At 37.7% G+C, this 23,436-nt stretch overlaps 1 protein-coding gene across 2 annotated transcripts; it reads left to right on the top strand.

Moving 5' to 3' along the window:
- Positions 1-1,715: 1,715 nt before the first annotated feature.
- On the top strand, positions 1,716-23,379 carry NUP107 (nucleoporin 107). Of its 2 annotated transcripts, none has more exons than XM_054632151.2 (28): positions 1,716-1,854; positions 2,575-2,680; positions 3,683-3,772; positions 4,512-4,627; positions 5,475-5,610; positions 6,141-6,244; positions 6,735-6,862; positions 7,213-7,261; positions 8,440-8,511; positions 8,992-9,080; positions 9,862-9,940; positions 10,897-11,010; positions 11,890-11,980; positions 13,118-13,194; positions 13,685-13,744; positions 14,083-14,228; positions 14,341-14,389; positions 15,481-15,550; positions 15,995-16,113; positions 17,699-17,737; positions 18,154-18,304; positions 19,302-19,408; positions 20,343-20,445; positions 20,624-20,784; positions 20,977-21,102; positions 21,789-21,902; positions 22,187-22,354; positions 23,036-23,379. In XM_054632151.2, exons 2-28 carry the CDS (start codon positions 2,578-2,580, stop codon positions 23,141-23,143), a joined length of 2,769 nt encoding a protein of 922 aa, XP_054488126.2. In that variant the 5' UTR covers positions 1,716-1,854; positions 2,575-2,577; the 3' UTR covers positions 23,144-23,379. The 2 variants fall into 2 exon arrangements, with proteins under 2 accessions (XP_054488126.2, XP_077034956.1); XM_077178841.1 differs by having other exon boundaries at positions 1,742-1,854; positions 2,595-2,680.
- Positions 23,380-23,436: the final 57 nt, after the last annotated feature.

Below are 23,436 nucleotides of genomic sequence, written 5' to 3'. Positions count from 1 at the left end.
ACTGGAGTTAAGATTAGTGTATCTAATCCAAATATGTGAAATTTTAGGACAGATTTAAGAATTTTAATGATAAATTTGAATTTACAGTCCTTTATATCACTGACTGAATAAAAAATGCATTCTCTTCTGCTTCTTGGAAGCATAAGATGCTTTAATGAGATTTTCAGGGGTTTTTTTCTTCATTTTTACCCCCTATTTCCATCTTGGTAGCTAAATATAAAATGGGATCCCAGTCAAAAAGTACTGAAACACACCTCTAGGTTTTTATCGAGTTCCCCCTGGAGCCTCTAAGGTGTTTCCCCAGTCTGCACTTAGGAGAGGCTAAGACAAGTTCTCTGAAAGGCCCCAGTCGTTCGTATACTTTTACAGGTTTGCCGGGTTGGGGATTTTTTTCTTAACGTATGCATCCTGCCCTCTTAATTTCAGACCTATTTCCTTTGCTTTGTTCTCATCTGTCATTGCTTTGAATAAACTTGAGACGGCACACAAAGGAAGCATCGGCTCTGTCATCATTACATTTCTCACTTGTTTCCCCTCTGCCCTGAGGCAGGGCTAGCCTGAGGGTGTGAGCTGTTAGCAAACGATTGAACCAGATACTGATTTGTGCATTACTCTGAATTTCCCATTGCCCTGGAGACGATATCCTTCTGAAACAGCGTAGCGTTATGTTGAGAGGTAAATTCTATTAAATATATAGTACTAGGATGTAGTAATTCCTTAAACACTCTTTTAGTTTTCTGTCATCATGAAGATGGTTGCCTTTGCTTGTGCTTTCTTGATAATCTTCAAAATAGAAGGGCAACCTTTTTTTGTTTTTTGGTGGTTGGTTTTTTGGGGTGTTTTTAATCCAACAGCACATTTCCTGAGTGATAATCTACTCTCCGTAGGTCTACTTGCGTTTCTGCATACCCAGTCTTCATCAGCTTTCTTCTTGTGAAGCCTTCTGAAGTTAGGCTCTTTGGCAGCTTCAGTGAAACCCTATGCTTGGGCATCACGGAATTTTATCAGTATCTCAAGCAAGCCTGGAGGACTTCAGACTTGCACTTCTGCTGCCTTTTGCAGCTGTTGTCAGGTGTATCCTTCTGTCTAATTTGCTTGAAGTATCCCACTGTAGCTGTAGCCCTAAAAATACCCAAGTACTTGCAAGTGTTTTTCGGAACCTGCCTGTCTATGTGAAAAGATTCGGTTTGGACACTTTCCGTTGTCCTAGAGCACAAAACGATCCACGGTCAGTTGCACAGTCGTTTGTGCTTATAAAGTAGTAACCATGTTTTTCTCTAGGTAAAAAGTATTAGGTAAGAAGTAAATTTAGGGAAGGAAAGGGAGACGTAATTTCATAATTCTGTTAAGTTTGTCCAGCCTTGAAGAGTTGAGTGATGCTGTGTGGTGCTTGCTTTACCCTTTATGTTGGTGCCTGTAGACTGAGTTATACTGGCAGAAAGGAGAAAGAAACAGACACGCGTTTGCAGCCTGGTGAAAAACCCGACACTGCAAAGGCCGGGACGGCGGCTGCTCCAGCCCAGTGTATGAAACCCTTGGCGCGCTTGATGAGCCCTTTTCTGTGCGGCGAGATAACCCCAACAGCACCTGACACTTTTACACTACGGGGCTTTTTTAAGCTCTGACCCTCAACGCGGGTTGCCAACGGAGAGCACCCGTTGCGAGAGCGCCGCTCCCGCTCGCTCCCCACGGGCCTGCCGGGCCCCAGCGCGGCGCCGCCGGGCCCGGGCGGGCGGGGCGCATGGGCGGCGCGGGCGGAAGGCACCCGTGTCCTTCCGGGCCGCGGGCCGGCGCTGGCGGCGGCGGGAAGGCTGAGCCCGGGCCGAGCCGCGGCGGGGCAGCTGCCATGGACAGGTGAGGGGCGGCGGCACTGGCGGCAACCCCGGCCCAGGCCGCGCCGCGCCGGCCGTGAGACGCGCCCCGGCGGCCGGGAGCGGGTGCGCACAGTGCGGGCTGCGAAACGCAGCGGGCCTGCAGCGGCTTCTGAGCGTACCGGAGGGGCTTTGTCAGCCGGGAGCTTTAAGTCCGGCTGTTGCTTCTTGAGTTTCTCTTTGGATTCACCGGGAGCCGAGAGCTGCTGAGGGGTCGCGGGGCCGGGCCTTTGCCAGGCCTGCTGAGGCGTGGCCGCGCCGCCCCCACAGCCCACCGGGAGCGGCTGCTCTGCTCCCAGTAACTGGGATGGGTGTTTTCCCTTCCGCAGACACGTGAGCTTTGCTGGTCTGTGATGATTGCGTTATCCGGGGGAAAAAATGATGTAGTGAAGTCATGCCATTCTTTCAGTTTAATTTGTCAGTTCAAAATTGGAATTTCCTACTGTTGCATCTCTTCCTAGCCTTTTTTCCCCCTCTTTTTAATAGTAAAATGTTAATTATGGTGTAGGAGGAACAAAATCTGGGTTTTCTCGCAAGCTCGTTTCACTGAGCTAATAAGCAGGGTTGGATTTCTGCAGAGGAGGCTGGACATTAGTACTAAGATTGGAGATGACTTAATGCTTTAAGTTTCCTGGTTGTGGAGTTACTTTGGCATGACAGTAAAACCTTGGGTGTCCTGCTTGAATTCACTTGCTTTTTTCAGTCTATGCTGCTGTTTTGTAGAAATGGTTTTGAAGACGTGTCATCCCCCCATGATCCTGAGATGGTCAGACCTGGACGGAAGCCAGGCTCTCAGAAAAGAGTTTCTAGTATCCTTTTTCTGTAAAGAATTTTTATCTTTTACTGCTGTGTTCACCAGGTGTGTATATTTTTAATACTGCTTAGATTTTCATGTGTGTATGAACTCAAGTGGTTTTCCACCCAGAACTATCTGAGAAGTCTGTGCCTCCATTTCTGAGCTTTTGGAAAAGAAAAATAAGTTTCCTTCATTTTATCTTAATTTTATGGTTGTAAGCTTATTTGGAGGTATTGTAGTATCAGAGTATTATGATGATCTAGTGTATCTTAACTTTCCATCTACTGGCATAGCAAGAGTAGTGCACAGACATAGATTTAAATTTCCATAAAAATTCCCCCCCCCCCTGCTTTTTTACAGTAAGGAATCCCCCTCACCATGTAGTTTGACAGCTAAGATAGTGGTATTTTCATGGTTGTGATAGCAAAGGAATCCAGTACATTTGCTTGTTCTTACGGGTTTTGCATCTAAAATAAAGCTAATGAGATATTTGCCCTGATTATATTGTGGCTAAGAATCAGGATGTTTCTGAGTGCTAATAGCACAAGCCCCTGAAACTTTTATACAACTGCTTCTTAGTAAATCATACCTAGAGCACTGAACCTGGTTACTGATGGGAAGAAGAAAAGTAGAGCAACAGAGCACCTGGAACTGAGAGAGGAAACATTTTAAAAAATGCATTCAGGCTCAGATTTTCTTGTTATGGTTGATGTAGGGTGAAGCAGCCCCTCATGGGGCAGAAGGATTCTCTTTGACCTGAGCCACTGGGAGGAGTCCCAGACCTGTTGTGTTCATATTTCTGAACTTCACTTTGTGGTGTCCCTTTTAACCCTCCAGCTTTTAAGGTTGTGATGAAACATTTTATGAAACTGTTTTACTTTGAAAGACAAGATGTGTAATTTTCATAACATTTGAGTTACGACAAAATATTTTTCCTTTCCAAGTAGTCACATTCATTTAGAATAAATCCAAAAGTGTGTTTAGGAGAGTGTTTCTTAACTAGTTTATTAATCAGTTCTTACATCCCTGGATGACACTATTGGGAACATGACACCCAAAAGCCAGTTTCTTTCCCGAACTCCTAATTCATTGCTTCACCAGCCAGGTAAGACTGCTTGCTTGTTTGCTTACAATTTAGTTAAAGGTTTTATGTGGTTGTACTTTATAATTAATAACAATCCATAAGAATGACATGGATGTGCTGTAATCCAGTGAAGGCCCACAAAGTTGGTTAGTAGGTTAAGTATCTGACATATGAGGAGAGACTGAAAAGAACTAGGATTGTTTATCCTGAGAGAGAGGTTGGGGGATCTTGTAAATATATATAAATATTTGATGGGAGAGAGTAAAAAAAAAGCCAAGTTTTTTTTGGTGCCCTGAAAAGTCAAGAGGCAATAGGCACAACAGCATATACAAGGAATTCTGTTTGAACATTAAAAAACACCCCCTTTTTTACTCTAATGGTAGTTGAATGCTAGAACTGGTTGCCCAGCCAGTCTATGGAGTCTCTGTCCTTGGAGATCAATAAAGCTGGACAAGGTCCTGAGCAATCTTTTCTAGTTGACACCTCTTTGGGCTGCCTTTTGCTTTAAGGGTTTGGAGACCAATTTCCTAGAAAGAATGAGTGATGATGTGCTGCTCTTTATGCTCATGTGTGTTTATAATGAACTCTAGTAGCTGAAGGTATGTTTCCTGTTTGGTGCATATATAGAATCTATTTTCAGGCTTCTATCTGCACTGCATAAGTACTTCAGTCCCTGTTAAAAATTTCTTTCAGAATTTCTGGGTAGAGCAGAGTAGCTTTAAATACTTTTTCTTTTCAGAAAAGCCTCTTTCTCTTTCAGGTACTGCATTGCATCGCAGCTCCATGAAGCCATCAGATATGTCTGCCATCCTGGGAACAGGAGGGAAATCTCCTCTTATTCTACCAAATTCTGGACTTTTTGGCAGTCTGTCAATGGTAAGATGGTTAGAGCATCTTTTTCTCTTTTGTCCCTGTGCAACATAGGAAACTCCAAGTTCAGAGTTTCTGTGTTGTTTGCTCCAAAGACAAACTGAGTGGTACAATCTTGCTATTACTGCTGTTGCTGTTTACTGCTGGTGTTAATTATTACTGTGTTGTTCTTTGAGATGATGCAGTGAGGAATAATAGAGGTTTTCAAGGACTTTCCAAATACACCATGTGTGTTAAGCTAGTCCTCACAACATTGGTTTGTGACTACAAAAATCCTGACTGTGCTTTTTTACAAATTCTTCAAAGATTATTGTTTTATGTTAGCAAGTTAAAACTTTGGGATTTTTCTTATTTTAGCATTCTTCAGTATTAGGCTTCACTAGAGTGCTGAAGTTTAGACTTCAAAGAACAAGCTCTTCTGATGGCTTTTTAGATGACGTTGACTAGCTTCTACTTCAATGTCTTTGGAAAAATACTGATTGGAAAAGTTATCAGTAGGGACCTCTGAAGTATCTTATCTCCATTTATTTTTAAATTAACTCTAAAGAAGTTAAGGTGTTTTTCTCTATCTACATTTTAATTCATTCTCCTTTTTAGTTTCTTTGGTTTGATACAGGCCATTTGTTTCTTCATAAGTTTTCAGCTTCTGGGTTGATCAGTATGTATACAGAGCTCTCACTGTGTCCTGGGGTGACTAAATTTGCCCTAAACCAGACACACTGGTAACTTTTATTGCATAGTCGTACCTTATCTAAAGGCAGTTATTTCAATATTAGTTTTTTATGATTCTCTGTTTATATACCATTCATATAGAAGGCAAAAATTTATTTTCATTATGTTCTTGTGCTTTCAGTTGGATGAAAGTAGCTGGACAATGGCACTCTCGCCTCAGCAGAGAGGGATGTTTGTAAATGCAGACATGTCCAATCTGACAGAAGATGTCACTATGAGTGCTGTATTGTTACGTGAGGATGATCCTGGGGAAGCTGGTGAGACAATCTGAAGTTTTATTATTAATTGATCCCAGTTCTGATTTGTGGGTATAAATATATGTGTCCTTTTTAAAAAATTTTGGTATTATTTTGCTGGTATTTCTTAGTCAAAAACAGTCTATTTTTAAAAGTTCATAAAATTACTCTGTTCCAGTTTATTGGAGTTTTGTGAGTTTGTGCTTTCTATGGAGTCTGTTCTGATGGAGCAAAGGTGATGCTCTAGTGATGTGGGAAGCAAACTGGATTAGTTTTGTGGAGATAGACAAATGAGTTTACTGTTGAAATTCTTGCAGGTGGTGTATTTACAACAAAAGTTTTATAACTGAGATAGCCCATAGCTTCTGTAGATCTTACTGTCTTAGCTGATAAATACTTCTGACTTCGTGAGGTAGTTCATATCATCATTGTACTCATTTAAATTTGCAAAACTGAGATGTCATCAGAAGGATGTTTTTGTAGTTCAGTGGGGGCTTTTTTATCAAGTTGTGACTCACTAATATGGCTGTTTCTTCTTATATCTGTCCTAGCTACTATGAGCATGTACTCTGACTTTCTGCATTCCTTTCTGAAGCATACATCAACTACCATTTTTGATCTTGTGGATGAGTATGAAAATATTTGTAACAGTCAGGTAAGTAGCTACTTAGTTTTTATTTACTTTATTTTACATTCCCTTCTCCAAGCAGTGTTGCTGTGAAGTCACAGTGCTTAACATACATACTTTAAATCCTCCAGCTTATGAGTTGCTGAACACTAGCATTGAGTATCATCTCACTTTCCTCAAACACTGCTTTGCCATGGTGTAGCTTGCTGAATACTAAAATTGTCATCTGGTTGCTGTTCCACTGAAAGTGTCAAGTGGCAATAAACATTAGCAGATGTATAAATGTTTTTATTAATAAGATGGATTAAAATGTACTTATTTCTCTCAGGTGTAAATAAATTAAATCATCATATTATTTTATAAATAAAAGCATCATTTGAATGGGTAATCAAACCCATTTGTTGGAAAACATTCAGGATAGTAAAAAGATTGCTGTAATGGCTTAGGAAAAAAATAGAAAAAATTCAAAAAAATTAACTCTGGCAATTTTAACTCTGTATAAATTTATTTCTCTCAGGTAAATATATTAGGGAAAATAGTTTATCGGGCAACTCCTGGACAGCAGAAGTTTTCCAAAACTGCCAGTGTCTTGTGGCTTCTCAAGCAGGAGATGGTAACATGGAGACTGCTGTCTTCACTTTATAGGTAATTCCTTAGAAAAGCACAGTACTGCATTTTTGTACTGAGATAACTTTCTTGGACAAATTTTTTAGGAGTTTATAAATATGGAGTCAAGCAATTAAGCTTAATTAGCTGTTTATTAAGTTGTTATTAAGTTTAAAAGCTGTTTATTGAAGTAGGTTCTGATATATATGCCTATTCGTTATCTGTTTACAGAAATGAAAGTTGTAAATAGGAGCGTTCTTATTACCTTTGCAACTTCTAGCATTTTTAAGAACATTTTTGTAAAGTTTTATAAGCATTTATGTGTAGATATTTGCTAAATTTTCTCAGCTTTTGTTTTAATCTTTAGTGTTTTGCATTTTTGTTTCTAGAGACAGAATACAGTCTGCACTGGAAGATGAAACTGCATTTGATATCACTGTAAGAATGGACTCTTTTGGCATTTTTTATAAGTGATATAAGAAACTAAATAAGCAAAATATAGGCTAAATGCTTGTGTTTTACTTTTAGACTCTCAAAGTGGCAGTCACTTAAAATTCAATAGTGAAAAACGAGACTGGTTTTTATCAAGACAATTACTAAATTATTTCATCAATTGTGAAAAGTGCATCTAAATATTTCATTCTAAAGAGAGATTGCTAGGGTAAAAATTATTGCAAACTACTCTTTGTTTTGTTTCCTTAAATATCCTGAGTTGGAAGGGATGCACAAGGATCATTGAGTCCTGCTCCTGGCTCTACACAAGGCAACCCTGAACTCACTAGAAATAACTATTTATTTATTTTTAAAATCTGCATCAGTAGCTGTGACATTCCCATAGATTAGAGATAGTTTTGCTTTGCTTAAAAGAAGAATGTGGTCTCTAGCTGCCTAGCCTTTGCAGTCCTGATTCCAATTTACCTGAAGAGAAACCCAAATTTTTTAGCATTCCTGTTAGAGCTGTAGTCATCTTGTCTATGTCAATACAGTGCTTCCAGCCTTTGCTGCCAGAATATGCTTAGGAAAACAAAACAATAAGTAAAGTGGCTCTGCCTTTGTAAAATTTATGATTGCAGATCTTTCTTCTCAGTCATAAAATAGCTTCCTCTACAATTCCCACTGCTAAGTTGTCAGTGTTAATCACTGTTGTGCCAAAAATACCCAGTTTCCTCCCACCTGTGTTTTTTAGGAAAACAAATCTTCTGTTCTCTTTTTACTGAAAGTGTAATGAAAGCTAAATTAATGCAGGAGATCAAATAGAAGGATCAGGGCTCTGGGGTTGGGTTTTGAAAAGTTATTTTTTTCTTTTAATTTAAGGTAGCAAATGGGATTTAAGATAATATGCAGGCAGTCAAGGAATCAATGAATCTACTGTGTGGAATCTTTCTGTGGTCTTATATTTGTGAATTATATTCTATGTCTCATTTTTACGGTTTTTAGTGTAACTGGATGTAAATGATCAAATAAAGCAATGTATAAGGCATTTATACATTGGGAGGGGAAATACAGCCTATTGAACTTGTAGCAAATTTCTGAATTAGTATGTGTTTGAGTTGATATTTCTGGTTCTGTGGAAATTTTCTTTTCCATGAAGTAATAATCAGCTTTTTCTTAAATAGGCTTTAACTGCTAGTGAAAAAACTACTGTAGACAACTTGTTTCAGAAAGATTCACTTGTTCGACCAAGTCAGGTATGATGGAAAGTTTTTAATATGGGAATGAAAATAGATTAAATGTTCATAATACTAATGCTCTGTGAACTTTTGGGGGTTGTTTCTAATACTTTTTTTTAACATTCGCTCAAGTGTGTGTGAATTGTATGCATAAAAATGATGCTCCTTAGTTGCTGAAGATGAGAAGGATTTTTCTGGGTGTTCTGCAGAGGATGAAAGGCTGAGAGCTGTTCCTATTTGCAGCATCTGTTACTGTTGATGGTGATTGATAAGCTGTTAAGTAGTACTGGATTCAACTGCAATATTCACTGAGAAACAGACATAAAGTGCCAACCACCTTCATTTTGGATACTTTAAATGCAAGTGGAATAGTCTTTTGGATCTGTCAGCCTTTTGGTTGCTGCTTAGATAAGAAGTGGATCCAGAGATGAGAGGAAAGTAGTAAATGTATTATTTGTTACATGTTTGTTTTAAAAATGCAATTTAATTTTATTCCAGCTGGTGGTGGATTGGCTAGAGAGCATTGCTAAGGATGAAATTGGGGACTTCTCTGATAATATTGAGTTTTATGCAAAAACAGTATATTGGTGAGTTCAGACTTTCTTTGATTATATACATTTTCCCATCAAGCATAAAATACACAGTCACAGAATCACTCTTGAAAAGAAGTGGTCTTTTTAGGTTGTTCATTTCATTTCATTCACTTCTTTTCTTATAATTCTTACATATAAAAATTGAGACTTCTTACCCATCCACTGAAGGAAACCTCCCAAGTCAGTGAGTGCCTTTTGGGAGGCAAAGATGAAAGGAAAAACCATCAAACCATTGTAATTTAATCTTTGTCTGGCTTTAGTTTTTGCCCAAGTTCTTAATCACTTGGTGTCATTTACCCTTCACCAGAAGCCATTACTGTCACCTGTATTATCACTGATGGGTTTTATGGCAGAATGGACCAAAGATTACCTTCCATGCTAGATGCCTAGAGTAAACCTGCTTTTAATGGCTGGTGAATACAGGCTTTTGGAATTATGTATTTATCCTCAGTTAACTTTCTGCACTAGACTGACTTTATAGTAATGATAATGGGAAAATCTGCTTATGCAGAAGTCAGTTAATGGTGGAATACATGAATGATTGAAATAAGGGATCTTTTGAAAGAAATCAAATATATGTGCATTAGTTCTAATATTGTACTTGTGAAATGTTATGTTTTCACAACACTAGCAGAGTCCATGGATATATCAGCTAAACCAAGTGTCTGTTCTGTAAACACACTCTATGTAACAAAATATGTCTTTCAATATTTGTGTTACTCAAAGATGCTTGCTAAAAAAGTAATTTTTCTGTAAAACATTTCACTGCTTTCAGGGATAACACACTCCACACCCTGAAGCAGCGACAGTCAAGTACATACATGGGAAGTTCTCGTCCTCTGGTAACAGAGTTGGTAAGTATTATATGAAAATAAGGCTTGGCTTCAAAATGGGCTAGAGAAATATGCTATCTTCACAGATTGCCACCAATTTTTAGATAGTTGTGCTTTCTAAAAGTAGTTGTAGTATCTAGAAATGGCTGCAGAAATTGTGAGGCAGAGCACCTCAAAAATTCTTTCATGGATCACTGTGGACTTGTGTTTTCTTTCAGCAATCAGTTCCATACCCCCACCCCCTGCACAAGTACTTGTGATCTATTTGGCAAAGTAAGGGCTTTATTATGACTAAAACAAACCTGTGTTCCTAAGCAGAGAAGCTTCTAAAACTCTTTGGGGAGACCTTGCAGATAAGGGAATGCTGTCTTTATGCAATAACCAGTACAATAAAACCAAGTCCTAGTACAGTACTTGGAGAGCTCTGTAATAAAAGCTAATAGGAGAGAAGTCAAGGAAAGAAAGGGCCATCCATTAGAACAAGGTGATGAGCTGCCTCAGTGACAGCAAAGCAGCCATAGAAGGCTAATTCAATTGGGGAGTGATCTGAGGTATTGATTGGCTTTGGAAAATCTCTTTGGTTACATAGAAGCAAGTGCAGCTGTTGTGAAAAACCTTCTCAGATAGAAGGTGAAGGAGAAGAACCAGTCTGGTAGGCAGATAGAAGAGCAAAGGATGTTTGAAGGTGAGAAGAGCTGGAAGATAAGAAATTTGGGGCAAAAAACAAGGCAGTGGAGTAAATTATTTGCATTGACTCTTTCTGATAGGAACAGTGACAGAAGAGGAATAAGAGAAATTCGAGGAAAAACAAGTATCATGCTCAATATTACATGGGTTGTACAGATTGTTGTGCCAACATGAAAAAGTGACTCCAAATTATAAAACAGGGCAGAACATTAATGGAAGAGACATATAGGTATTGTGTAGATGTGATGACATGTATTGTATAGGTTGAGTGATGACTTTTTTCCTTGCAGGATCCAGACGCTCCTATTCGACAGAAACTGCCACTTGATGATTTGGACCAAGAAGATGATGCAAGGTTGTTGAAGTATCTCTTCACTCTCATCAGAGCAGGAATGACAGATGAGGTAGTAAGTTTTAATGAAGTAAAAGCAAATAAACTGTGTACTAAAATGTCTGTTTAAATTTGGCTTGTAGTGATTCAGTTTTCAATTTGTTGTCAATACTGACTGCCAAATTAGCATTGTAATCAAGCTTGCTTCTAGTTAAATAATTTTGGGTGTAGAATAGGTGTTATGGAAAAAATGTAGTTTTGGGTGTTTGGGTTGTTTGATGATATTTTTTCACTGTTGTGTTTTGATACTAAATACTGCCAAGACAAACAGACAGAATGCTTTAAAGGGCTTCCTAATTGTGTCTCTAATCATCAATGGATTATCAGGTGTGTATACATAATGACATTTGAGTAAAGGGGAGGAAAGGGGATTTGAGATTCTCATGCCAAAGACCTTCAGTGAGGACTATGGGTACTTGCTCATATTCTGTTCCAATATGGTGCATGTGTATTCATTTTCTGATGGTATGGAACATGAGCATACTGCTGCAGGGCATTGTGAGTAGAGATTTACAGCTTCAGTTGGGATTGGGAAGGCTGAGTGAACTGGGAAAGTAGATGACTGCATGAAGACAACAATTAAACATATAAGCAAAAGGGCTATGCTTTACACTAGACTTACCAGAATGATGCATAACAGCTGTTTAGCTAACAAAGATGAGGCTGTAGCACATTTCTTACATTGCTGTAAATACTGACTGAAGGTGAAAAAAGGATGACATTTACTTTGAAATCTTTCAGTTGTTTTGAGTTTAAGATCCTGTGTGCTTATTTTCCACATAGTAGAATCTCTATAAAATTAACTGTTTTAATAATATTCTCATTTTTAAAGAAGCAGCTGGATGTTTTCCTACCTTGAAGTGTGTTGCTGAGAAAATGCGTTACTTTTCAGGCACAGCGCTTATGCAAACGATGTGGTCAGGCCTGGAGAGCTGCGACTTTGGAAGGCTGGAAATTGTATCATGATCCTAACATAAATGGAGGTATCTGCTCTAAAGTGCATTTGAGACAGATACAAAAATACTAAGATCTCGTAGTATCTGTTTGTGGCAAAGAGAAATAGCTCTTTATTTTCACCTGATGAGCCTTTTTTGATATCTGGAATATTTTACCATGTCTGTTGAACATGTAAAAAACTAACATGAAATTATTTTAGTTGAAAGTTCATTGTATCCATCTATGCATGTTAAAGCCACTTTCTTTCTCCAAGTCAGACATAATCATTAGGAAGTAGATGTCTCAGAGTTTTGTACAGATCTTCTCCACCTCCATATATTAACTTGGGTCTGTATTTTCTTAACATTTGGCTTATGCCAGCTAGCACACATTTTGCTGCTTACAGACTCAAATTGGACTATATCCCCAGCTTCAGAAAGGTGTAGTAGGACTACAGTTCAGCAAATGTAAATGCAGGAGAAAGAGATGCTTTTAAAATATTTGAAAATTGTAAAGTACCTTTCTCCTTGGTTCCTTGCACATGGTTCCCCATTTATAACACAGTACCTTGCTGCTTCTCTCTATGTTCAGTACATTGCAGGATTTAGCAAGGAATTCAATAATGAGTCTAAGTGTTGTTTATAGCTGGGTGTGGAAGGCTTAATGCTTTCTTTCTTTTCAAATCTTGATAGCCTGTTGCTCTTATCTGCACGCCACACCACTGTCCTAGCTTTTTTTTGAGTCTACCTACCTAAGCTGTTGTTACACAGGTATAAATCCCATGCAGATGTACGCAAAATAGCAGCACTGAAGCAGTGACATTTTTAAATAGAAAAGATATAAAAATTCTTTTTTTCCCCTTAACTTTGCTTTTTTTCCAAAGTAGACACTGTAGCTGTGCTACAGCCAAAAGCATTATTTTTTTAAAAGCTGGATAGCAGCCAAGTTTTCAAATTACTGTAACTTACAGATGCAGTTCACCAAAACAGCCAGAAAAGCCACCTTGCAGTCCAGTCAAAAGCATCAAAATGCTTTAGGAAGAGTTCTAAAGGGATTGAAATCAGGCTATGAAATAAAATTGGACTTTATCGCTTTTTAGACGTTACTGGATTCTCTTTTTTAAATAACATTTTCTCTCTTTTTCATTTCCCTGTCTTTTTTTTTAAATTATTCTTTACATGTAGGAAAAGAGCTGGAGCCTGTTGAAGGCAATCCATACAGGTGCATTTGGAAAATTAGTTGCTGGCGCATGGCTGAAGAGGTAAGACAATGCTGATATTTTTTCTATTAATACATAAATGTGAACTTTTCTGAATTCTGAAATGGGATTTTAAGTAAACACACCTACTCTGTGTTTGCTGCCTAGAGGATTCACAATTAATGCCTCTAAGAGGATTTCTGAAATATCATTTATGCATTGTGAGAAATCTACATAATCAGCACCACTTTTTCAGGAAACATCAGCCTTTTTTTTCTGGTTGAAAGTAAAACCACTGACACTGCCTTCATCTTGAATGGGAAAGAAAATGTTGCTTTCTTTCCAGGTCAATGTAAATTTTTCAATTAAGTTACAAGAGGATGCTAGTGAAGGGAGTGTCACTTGCTATTCTTATTTTGGATTTTCCAACTTTACTTGGAATCTGTTAGATGGAAGGTTTTGCAATGGATTAATCTCTAATAAAATTTAAAGTGACTAGAAAACTTAAATGCTTTGTAATTTAAAGTTTGGATGTTTTTACTGTTTCTTTTAGGAGCAGTTTAATAGATATGAAAGAGCAATCTATGCAGCCCTGAGTGGAAACCTCAAACAGGTATGTCAAGCCCCCTAGTTAAACAGTGTTTGGTAGTTGTGTATTTCCTTTCTCATATGTGCAATATCATCAGAAATATTGCAGTTACTGGTTTCTGTACTTTTAAAGATCTAGTAAACAGAACAATAACAAACATTGCTTTAGTAGACATGCTCTTTTTAGTACTGACATGTCTTAATTAAATATTACAGACTTCTCAGTCAAGGAAAGGCTGCTGTTTAAGGTGGTTACTACACTGCTTTGGTGCCTGAAAATCTGATCCTAAATTATAGTTGCTCAGTTTGGGTTCTTGTGTTTCTCCATCTCTTGATAATTTTTACTCTTTTTTTCATATGTAGCTTCTTCCAGTTTGTGATACCTGGGAAGATACTGTTTGGGCATATTTCAGGGTCATGGTGGACACTCTAGTCGAGCAGGAAATACGAACCTCAGTAGTAACTGCAGAGGAGATGGAAGAGCTCCCTAGAGATTATTTAGAAACAAAGTAAGTTTCAAGTAAAATTATGCTGCTGCTACACTCCACAAAGTATCCTGTATGGAATCTCTGTAGAATTATTCAAGGTAACGTTTTTTGTCTTTTCTCCCTTCCTTTGAAGCTGGACTTCAGAAAAAGTTTTTGAAGAACTTCAGGCAACGGACAAAAGGGTATGTAATAATTGCCATGTTTCTCCTCACTGCTTACCATTTTTGATTATTCACTGGGTTCTACTTTTTACTGCACTCTTTAGTGAAGTGCTCAAATATGCACAATGACTAATTTGTTTCATGTTTTCTATCCCCAAAATAGTGTGATTTCCAAATAGATTTTTCTTCATGCTACACCCTCTTAAGAGTGAAAGTGATACAGGTTTTATGTTGCCTTGCCCTGTATCTGCCAAACTAGCTGGGTGTGCTAAAGGAATAGATGGCTGTCAAATGTTGTCAGACATACAAAGCAGACAGACAAATCAACTATTCAACACTTCAGTAAAATGTTACAAATCGATTTCATTCTATTTTCTTCATAGATTTGTGTGCATATTTCAGAACAGGCCTTTCAAAATTTAAAAGCATATTTGCTTAGACTGAGATTCTCTGTTACTTTTAGCACCCAAAATAGGGTTCATGTAAGATGGGGATACAAAACTTAAAGGTTATTTTGCAGTGATTAAATTGAAACTACAGTTACTTTTATTTGATGGAATGGACACATAGCATTTATCATATTGCTAAGACAAAGAACATGCAGTCAGCTACAGATACACCCAGCTGTATTTGCCTTTGTAACATAGTGCAATCCTCACCATAAAGCAAATTTAGATTTGGATTGCATTTCATGCATTAATGTGTTGATTCCTCTGGGGAGAGGGTGGAATTTCTTCCTGAAGTAACTTTCACAGGCCTTTTCTTTAAGGATTTATACGCATTGTTGCTTCTTCTGTGATTTTTGTAAATCTTATCTGTAACATCATTGTTTGTTCTCTTCAGAGCAAAAAGCCCTTGGAATTGGCTGTCTTCCATGAAAGTATTAACTGCACAGATCTATATTCCAGTTCTTTCTTTTAGTTTGTCAATGTTCTTTAATTTGATGCCGAGACAGCAAGTGCCTTTTCTCTTGCTCTTTATGAAGGATACCCTTTGAAATAGGATAGCTTTTTTCCCCTGAGGAGCCTTTGCTTTATTTATAAGTTTGTTTTCTTCATACATTATGCTAGAAGATTTATTCAAAGTTTGAATTTTCTTTTTTTTGTCTCCAGAGGGTTATAGAGGAGAATCAGGAACACTATCATGTGATTCAGAAATTCATTATACTTGGAGATGTGGATGGTAAGCATTTCTCTTAAATGATTTTTTTTTTTATTGTCAACTGACTACATTATTTTGAGGAACCTTTCCAGAAACTTCTGTATGAATGGATTTTTAGAAGTGCACAGTAGGCAAGCTCTGCCTTAAAGCTATGCTCTAATCAAGAACTGTAGGAACAGTTTGACCTACAAGGTAGTTTTCAAAGAAGTAATGAAATAGTGTAAATGTGTCAGGATACATGCCAGACTGTAGCTATAACTTCTTCTGAGAAATGATGGGATACATACAGTACATTTTTAAGCCAAACAGCTACATCTTTCCACAGTTGTTGCTGTTCTGTTTTGTTGGACTTCTGAGACTAAATTACATTTGTTGAATAAATGCATAATTTGGAAATATTTCTTGGGTGTTTTTTTCTTTTTCTCCATGGTATGGCTAATGCAGACGTTTCCTTGGTGGTTATAGGTTTGATGGAGGAAGTCAGCAGGTGGCTTTCCAAGGACAGAAGTGTGCTCCCAGGACACCTCCTTCGTTTCATGACACATCTTATTCTGTTTTTCCGCACTTTGGGTATGCAGACCAAGGTCAGTTCACTTGTACTTGATTTGCTGTCATAGCAGTAGCCAGTCTTGGAAGTAGAAATTCTTTTGTGCAAGTACATGGACAACATAGAATGATGGTAAATTATTGCCAGGCTGAGGAGGAGCTGCATGCTTCAATAGTGTATTTGTTGATCTTGGAGCCTAAAGGAGAAAAGAGCATCCTCCTCCCTTCCAGCTGAGCTTAAAAACTGGGTTTTGAGGATGGTGGATTTTACTTAGAAACCCTTTGTTGAGAAGGTCCTTGGTCAAACTTCATGTTAGGCTTATTCATAGCAGCCAAGATGTCTTAAATATAACCTGTTCTTATAGACAGTTGCTGGAACGGTACCTATTGCTGCTGTAAGCTCATAAATGCTTCTGCTTGAGGTAATTAGTACCAGCTGAAACTTTGTTATTATCTCCAAGTATAAAGAAAGTATAGCCTACTACCTATTTGGCCTATTTATGCTAAATACACAGAGGGGTGACATAGCTGTAGTTACTCATTTTGGACAATATCACAAGTAATTTGGGGCTCTTCTTTTCTGTTTTAAAATTTAGAAGCTGTTGTGTGTCAAGTAAGTTTCTGAATGTAACCTCTTTTGGGAAAACACAAAAGAGTTTTCATTAGATGATTTAAATACAGCTCTGAGTTACTGTTTATTCATGCTTCCAATCATTGCTTGAATTCCTTGTGGAAGTCTGTTTTGAAGTCAGTTAACATTTAGCTAAATAAGAGGAATGTGTGTGTGTATATGTATACATATTAATTTTTTAGACTCAAAATTTTATGGAGTAGGTGTTTAAGCTAAAGTGCAGTAGAACTAACCATTAGCATATGTTTGACAGAGGGTACAAAAAACGTGTAATTTCCTACATTAATTCCATTGTGGGAATTTGTAACAATTGATTCTGCCTTTACAGTTTTAGAGTAGATGAATTTATTGTATTATTACTCAATCAACCCTCAGTAGACGTCACGGGAAGGAGCCAGAAATGCGAGCTTTTATGGTGTTTATTGTATATTGATTGTATACAGCTCATATAGATAAACGCATATAAAATTAAAATTATAATTCATGACAGCAACAAACACTTGAGTCTTGGCTAAAGCAGTTTCAGGTGCTCAGCCTATAGTGGTTGTTTAGTATAGGCTATTCCAGATGAGTCAGGTGATATTTATACCCTGTTAAATTATCATTTTCCATAATAAAACAGAGCATGTATTACACTGCAGTAGTAATCTGTGTACCTGACATTTTGTTTATTAATTTAAAAAATACGGTAAAATAGAAAGTTTTTTAAATCCTGTAAAAAATAACATTCCAGTTAGATCAAAGGCTGTATTATCCACTTGCTGAAAAAGAAAATCCTTGGAACATTAAATCTTTGAATCAGAAGACATGCTTTTTTAATCATGCTCCAAGAGAAACAGTTCTTCCAGTTGAGCCTGTTTGTGTAGATTACTGAAGCAGGAATAGGCAAATAACCTTGTGGCTGTTCTAATAGTGATAGCCTGTCAAGTATCTTTTATTTTATTTTCCACATTATCTGATTTAAAATTGAATTTATATTTGTTTGCAATAAGGAGGAAGTTTCTGTTGAAGTCCTAAAGACCTACATTCAGGTAAGCTTTCAGAAATATTGTTTGTTTTCTCTGATGTGATTTAGATATAAAGGAGGAAGAAAAGCAGACTTAAGGTTACAGGATGATAAGAGCTATGATGCAGCTAACACTGTTTTCTCAGGAGATGCATGGAAGCTTGCCTAATACACAAATTCTCTGTCAGCAGTTCTTAAATGAGACAATTGTATTGATCCTTGTTTAGAAGTTGAGTGGAATCTTCCTGTGTTAGAATAAATTAATCAGAAACTGGTTACACATTTTTGGGTGTACCCAGTACATGTTTTTACTTAAGTGTAAGCACCAAGGAATATAGTATGCGTATCTGTAAATATATTTATATATTAGTGGGTATCTTCTGTATATTTGCTTCTTACATATTTGCTTCTCATTCTGTGTGTTTGTTTCATACTGTGCAGCGGTTGGTGTCTGAGAAGCACACAGATTTAATAGCCTTTTATGTCAGCCACCTGCCCCCAGAGCTTGCAGTGGCTCAGTACGCTTTATTTCTTGAAGATGTTACTGAAAGTGATCAACGCCACCATTGCCTTGAGTTAGCAAAAGAAGCAGGTGAGAGATCCTGATGGTCCAATTATCATTTTACATCCTGGGTTATTTTGTCTTTCAGTAGTTTTTCCTCTAAAACCTAGCTATGAATATGACACTCTTTCCTTCCCCTATTATTATTTTTTTCAGATAAATAAAATTAATTTCTGATCACTTCTTCAAGTAGGTGTATAGGTGTGTTTTCATTAACCTGGAATTAAACTAAATATCACTGCTTCTGGGTTATGTCCAAATACACCAGGAAGTAAAAGTCAGCTGCCTATCTCAAATATATGCTCTGAAACTTGACATGTTCATATTATTTCAGAGAACTAATTATAAAAGTACGTACTTTTTTGTGGCTTTAGGAAGGTTATGAGTATCTTAAATTTTTTGTCCAATTTATAGTGCTTGTTCTTAGCCATGGTAATTTTCTTGCATTAATTGTAAACTTCCTTCTGGGCCTGTACATGAAACTAGAAGGGGATTACAATGAAGCAGCACACTGTCCATTGCTTGACAATGCCTCTGTGCTAACCCAGAATGCACAAAGCAGATTTCCTGCAGATTTCATGTCTTAACTTCTCTTCAGTCATTTTTCAATCATTTTCTTTTAAACTCAGCTAAGGTTTCAAAAATAACACATCCTGCTTAAGCATCTGTAAAAGAACTATTCTGAGCTTTTCCTGGTACATTCTTGTCAAATCATAGTCTTGCTGTCAGAATTGTAGGAATCAGTGATCTTAGCAGATATATCTATATGCTGTCTTCAGCACAGATTGAAGAACTTATTAGTTGTCTTATATTTGGTATTCTGTGTTATATCAAATCTCATTCTTGTAAAATATCTGCAATAAATGAGATCACACAAAAGCTCGTAATTTATTCTGACAGTGTGTGTTTGAACAGACTGATAAGAATTACCAGTAGTAAGGAATAAGATCAACAACTGGAGTCTGAAATTCAATTTGTGTCAAGTTTGAATTCATGATAGTTCTTACACAGCTCACTTTTAACTCAGGTCTGGATGTTGCAACCATAACAAAAACCGTTGTTGAAAACATCCGCAAGAAGGATGCTGGGGAGTTCAGCCACCACGACCACGTGCTGGACACAGGCACAACAGAGGTGAGTGCTTTACAGAGCAGATAGTCCAGTTTGCAATCAGCTACAGAGTCTCTGACCATCTATGAGCCATCTTTTTCTTTCAACAATGGTGAAAATTGCCTTGAAAAAGCCTAGGAGGGAAATGTACTTTCCATGTGACCAAGTGAGGATATTGCACAAATCTGTAACTCTGTTTCTGCTTTTCCTTGCTCTTTGGGTGTGTGCTTACCTGTATACAAACATTAAGTGAAGATAAGGCCCTTGAAACGACTGCAGCACCCTATGCTGTAGGTGGGAGTAGGGTGTTGTTGTAGCCTCTGCAGTTTATGAGGATTAGTACTTTGGATCTCAGATGTACCTTTTAAGATGCTGAAGTGGCATTTTTAGCTACAGCAGACACTGCTTTTGCTGACAGTTTCCTTGTCACTGCCGTTGACCATTGGTTGTATCCAACTCAGTGCTTTAGGGACAGCAAGGTAATGTTAATAGACTCTATTCAAAGTACTGCTTAGAAAGCAACTGACCGTTTGCAAATCTGTGGTAATGTTTTTGCTGTTCAGTACAAAGTTTAAGCTCCCTAAGACAAAAAGGTAGTTTATCTAACAAGAGTTGGAAAACTGTGGTTGCAGGCTGATGGTGCCCCTGAAGATTATAGCAAGAGCTCCATGAATGTACCATGTTGGTACAGTGTATTTGTATTAAAAATTGAGGAAAACACATCATAATCCATAAAAAATGTTGAGAGATGATGCTCTGAATATCTTGGGAACACTTCGAAATTAATTTTTTAAAATTATTGCAGATGGCAGAGGTTTTCTAAGCTTTTGAATAAATCGATCCTTGTTACTGTGTTGCAATGCTTTCCAAACTTGTGTATTTCCCTGACCAGATCTAATGTGTGTTGCATCAGCTGTGGGCTTGAAATGGTGATGAATCTCTGTGTTGTTTTTTACAGGCGGATCAGCTGAAAATAGATGTAATTGACTGGCTCGTATTTGATCCTGCACAGAGGGCAGAAGCACTTAAACAAAGCAATGCAATCATGAGGAAGTTCTTGGGTACTAAGCTTCACAAATACTATAGACTTACTTTTAAATGTTGGTTTTGTTCTCATTGGCTCTTGGCAGTACATTTGATATAACTGGATCTAGTCTATTAAAAAGCATGGGTTTGCCAGCTTAAGAAGATAAGGTATGGAAATTGCAAAGCTCTGATACCCAATTCACATTCTCATAGCATCCAAGAAACATGAAGCTGCAAAAGATGTGTTTGTGAAGATTCCCCAAGACTCTATAGCAGAAATATATAACCAGTGGGAAGAACAGGGAATGGATACTCCGCTTCCAGCTGAAGATGACAATGCTATCCGGGAACACTTATGTATTCGTGCATATTTGGTGAGTTTCAAATATGCAATATTCTAAGTTATTGTTTAGAAATACTGGTGACTTTGCCTTGGTGGTGAAACTTTAGCTTTGTCCATTTGATTTAACTTCTGATTCTTTGATTCATTAAACCTGTGCATGCAATGACATTCTGGTTATTAGATGAGTCAAAAATACCCAAACACTGTTTCCAATGCAATCCAGGAAGCCCATGAAACCTTTAATGAATGGTTTAAACACATGAACTCAGCTCCACAGAAGCCGTCTTTGTTACCACAAGCAAGTTTCACTGAAAAAGTGGCCCATGAACATAAAGAAAAGAAGTATGAGGTAGGTGGAAGTCCACCTTATTTACTGTAAACTTTTATGTTCTTGCTTTAGAGGCAGTCTAGTTCAATGAAAGAAAGTAGAAGACTGCTATTTCATATTATTTAAGGACTGTATTATATACTATTTTTAGTATATAATACAGTCCTTAAATAATATGTTGAGAGAGTATGAGACAACAGTTATAAGGCAACTGCACAATAAATTCTGTTTTTTTAATGACTCAGCTTTACATAAAATACTGTAATAGTAAATATTATCGTGTGTTGATTGTCAGTGTTATTAATAAATGTGAGCGCTTGATTTTGCTATTAATTCTATTAAGTATTATCACCTTCTGTTTTCTAAAAGATGCTGCAGTTTTGTTTGAGTAAAGTTCTTTTTGCAGGTCTGGTCAGTAAAAATATACCCTATTCAGTTAACATAATCATTTGTTTTATAAGCATGGCAGAATAGGTTGTTTAAAATTATCTTCATCTCGTGGCTTTGTTTTTGAACAACCTGTCTGACTCTGTGGACAGGGCATTAAGAAAGGATGGAAATAGTTGTGAGCAGCAGGCTTTTAAGTTTTAGCCACTGACTGAAGATTCTAATTTGAATTGGAGCTGCACTGCCTGTTGCAGTCTGTTTTAAAATAGCCTTGGAAATTATCCTGTTCTGCAGTAGTTTATTTTTTGTTTCTTTGCCAGATGGATTATGGCATTTGGAAAGGCCTCTTGGATGCTCTTACAGCTGATGTTAAGGAGAAAATGTACAATGTGTTGCTGTTTGTTGATGGAGGATGGATGGTTGACGTCAGAGAGGTAAAATGAATTTTTATGTCATGACGCAGACCACAAAGCACAGATCACATGTAGTTGTACCTTTATGACATTTAGTTTCATGTGCTCCTGTTCAATTTGCTCTGGCCTTGCTGTGAGCATTTAGAGCTTGCTCCCTGAGTAACCATGCAGATCACACTTGAGAGTCCACTCCAGGCTGCTGAGGCCAGTTTTCTGCCTCCGACAGTACCAATTGCGTGGTTATGCTGAGTTGCCTGTGACAGGTACATTTTCCTAATACTGACATGTTACTTTGCTCCGGTAAGGACGCCGAGGAGGACCCTGAGCGAGCACACCAGATGAGCCTGCTGCGGAAGCTGTGCCTGCCCATGATGTGCTTCCTGCTGCACACGGTGCTGCACAGCACGGGCCAGCACCAGGAGTGCCTGCGCCTTGCTGACATGGTCGCCTCCGAGCGCCACAAGCTCTACACGGTGAGCCAGGCAGGGCTGCAGCAGCCTGGCCTACACTGAAAGCTCTGTGGGCTGGCTGTGGAAAAAGCTTCTATATAGAGAGGAAGACACCATATGTTCCTTAGCATCATAAGTTTGCTTGATCGCTTCCCATTCACTGCAGTAGTAAAAGGTTTCCTTGTGTTATGACTTAAGGAATCAGAGTTAACTTCGAAATATTGGGGATAATGACCAGTGTTCTGACAACCAGTTCTGAGTACTGCAATTACTAATTTTTGGATGGGGGCTTTTGAATTTTAACCTCATGATCTTAAAGGTCTTTACCAGCCTAAATGATTCCGTGATTCTAAATTTAGCTGTAGTATTTTAATTTATTTCTTTATTTCCATTACATTTCAAAGACTATATAAGCAGGTTTTGCTTTAGAGCATTTGGTTTAGCCATGACTATCTTTGCCTCCAAATGCCTAAAAACACCCCCAGAATGAGACAGAGCTATCTTGAGGTTAGTTCAGGTTTTGGATGCTGTGTCTAACCTCCCGTGCCTTACTTAATGTCCTTCTGAAATGCCTGATGATCACACTATCTTAAAGAGAAATAATCAAATAGAAAAATTAATTAACCACCACTTTTTTTAATCAGTGGTATTCATTGCAAATAAATATAACTTTATGATGTTTGGTTTTTTATTATTTATTCTCAGGTATTTTCAAAAGAAGAACTCCAAAAGCTTCTACAGAAGCTGAGGGAATCTTCTCTGATACTTCTGGACCAGGATCTTGATCCTTTGGGATATGAAATTCAGTCATAAGTTTTCGTGCAGATACTTTCAAAAACTTCTGAGCATGGACATTCTGGTTATTAACAAAAACAAACAAAAGACCCCAACAAAATCATTACTTGGACAAAGTGTTCTCTTCTTGTGGGGTGAAAAACCCCAACCTTCAGATTTCAATTTAAACTTGAAAAAGTATGACCAACTTCAGAGATGTTATTTGTTACACAACCTTTTTCATATTTTTTTCCTAATAAAAGTGCTTGAAAAAGAGAAAATGTTTGTTCATTCTAATCTAAATGGCATTATATAAATTTGGTGATTGTATG

Source organism: Agelaius phoeniceus, chromosome 5 (assembly GCF_051311805.1).
Source record: "Agelaius phoeniceus isolate bAgePho1 chromosome 5, bAgePho1.hap1, whole genome shotgun sequence".
Classification (NCBI taxonomy): Eukaryota; Metazoa; Chordata; class Aves; order Passeriformes; family Icteridae; genus Agelaius; species Agelaius phoeniceus.
This window is presented reverse-complemented; position numbering and strand designations above follow the sequence as displayed.

Coding starts and splice junctions, on each gene's coding strand:
- NUP107 (XM_077178841.1), top strand. CDS start 1,742: ATGGGCGGCGCGGGCGGAAGGCACCCGTGTCCTTCCGGGCCGCGGGCC. Junction 9,081..9,861: donor TATGCAAAAACAGTATATTG/GTGAGTTCAGAC, acceptor CACTGCTTTCAG/GGATAACACACTCCACACCC. Junction 11,011..11,889: donor GAGCAGGAATGACAGATGAG/GTAGTAAGTTTT, acceptor GTTACTTTTCAG/GCACAGCGCTTATGCAAACG.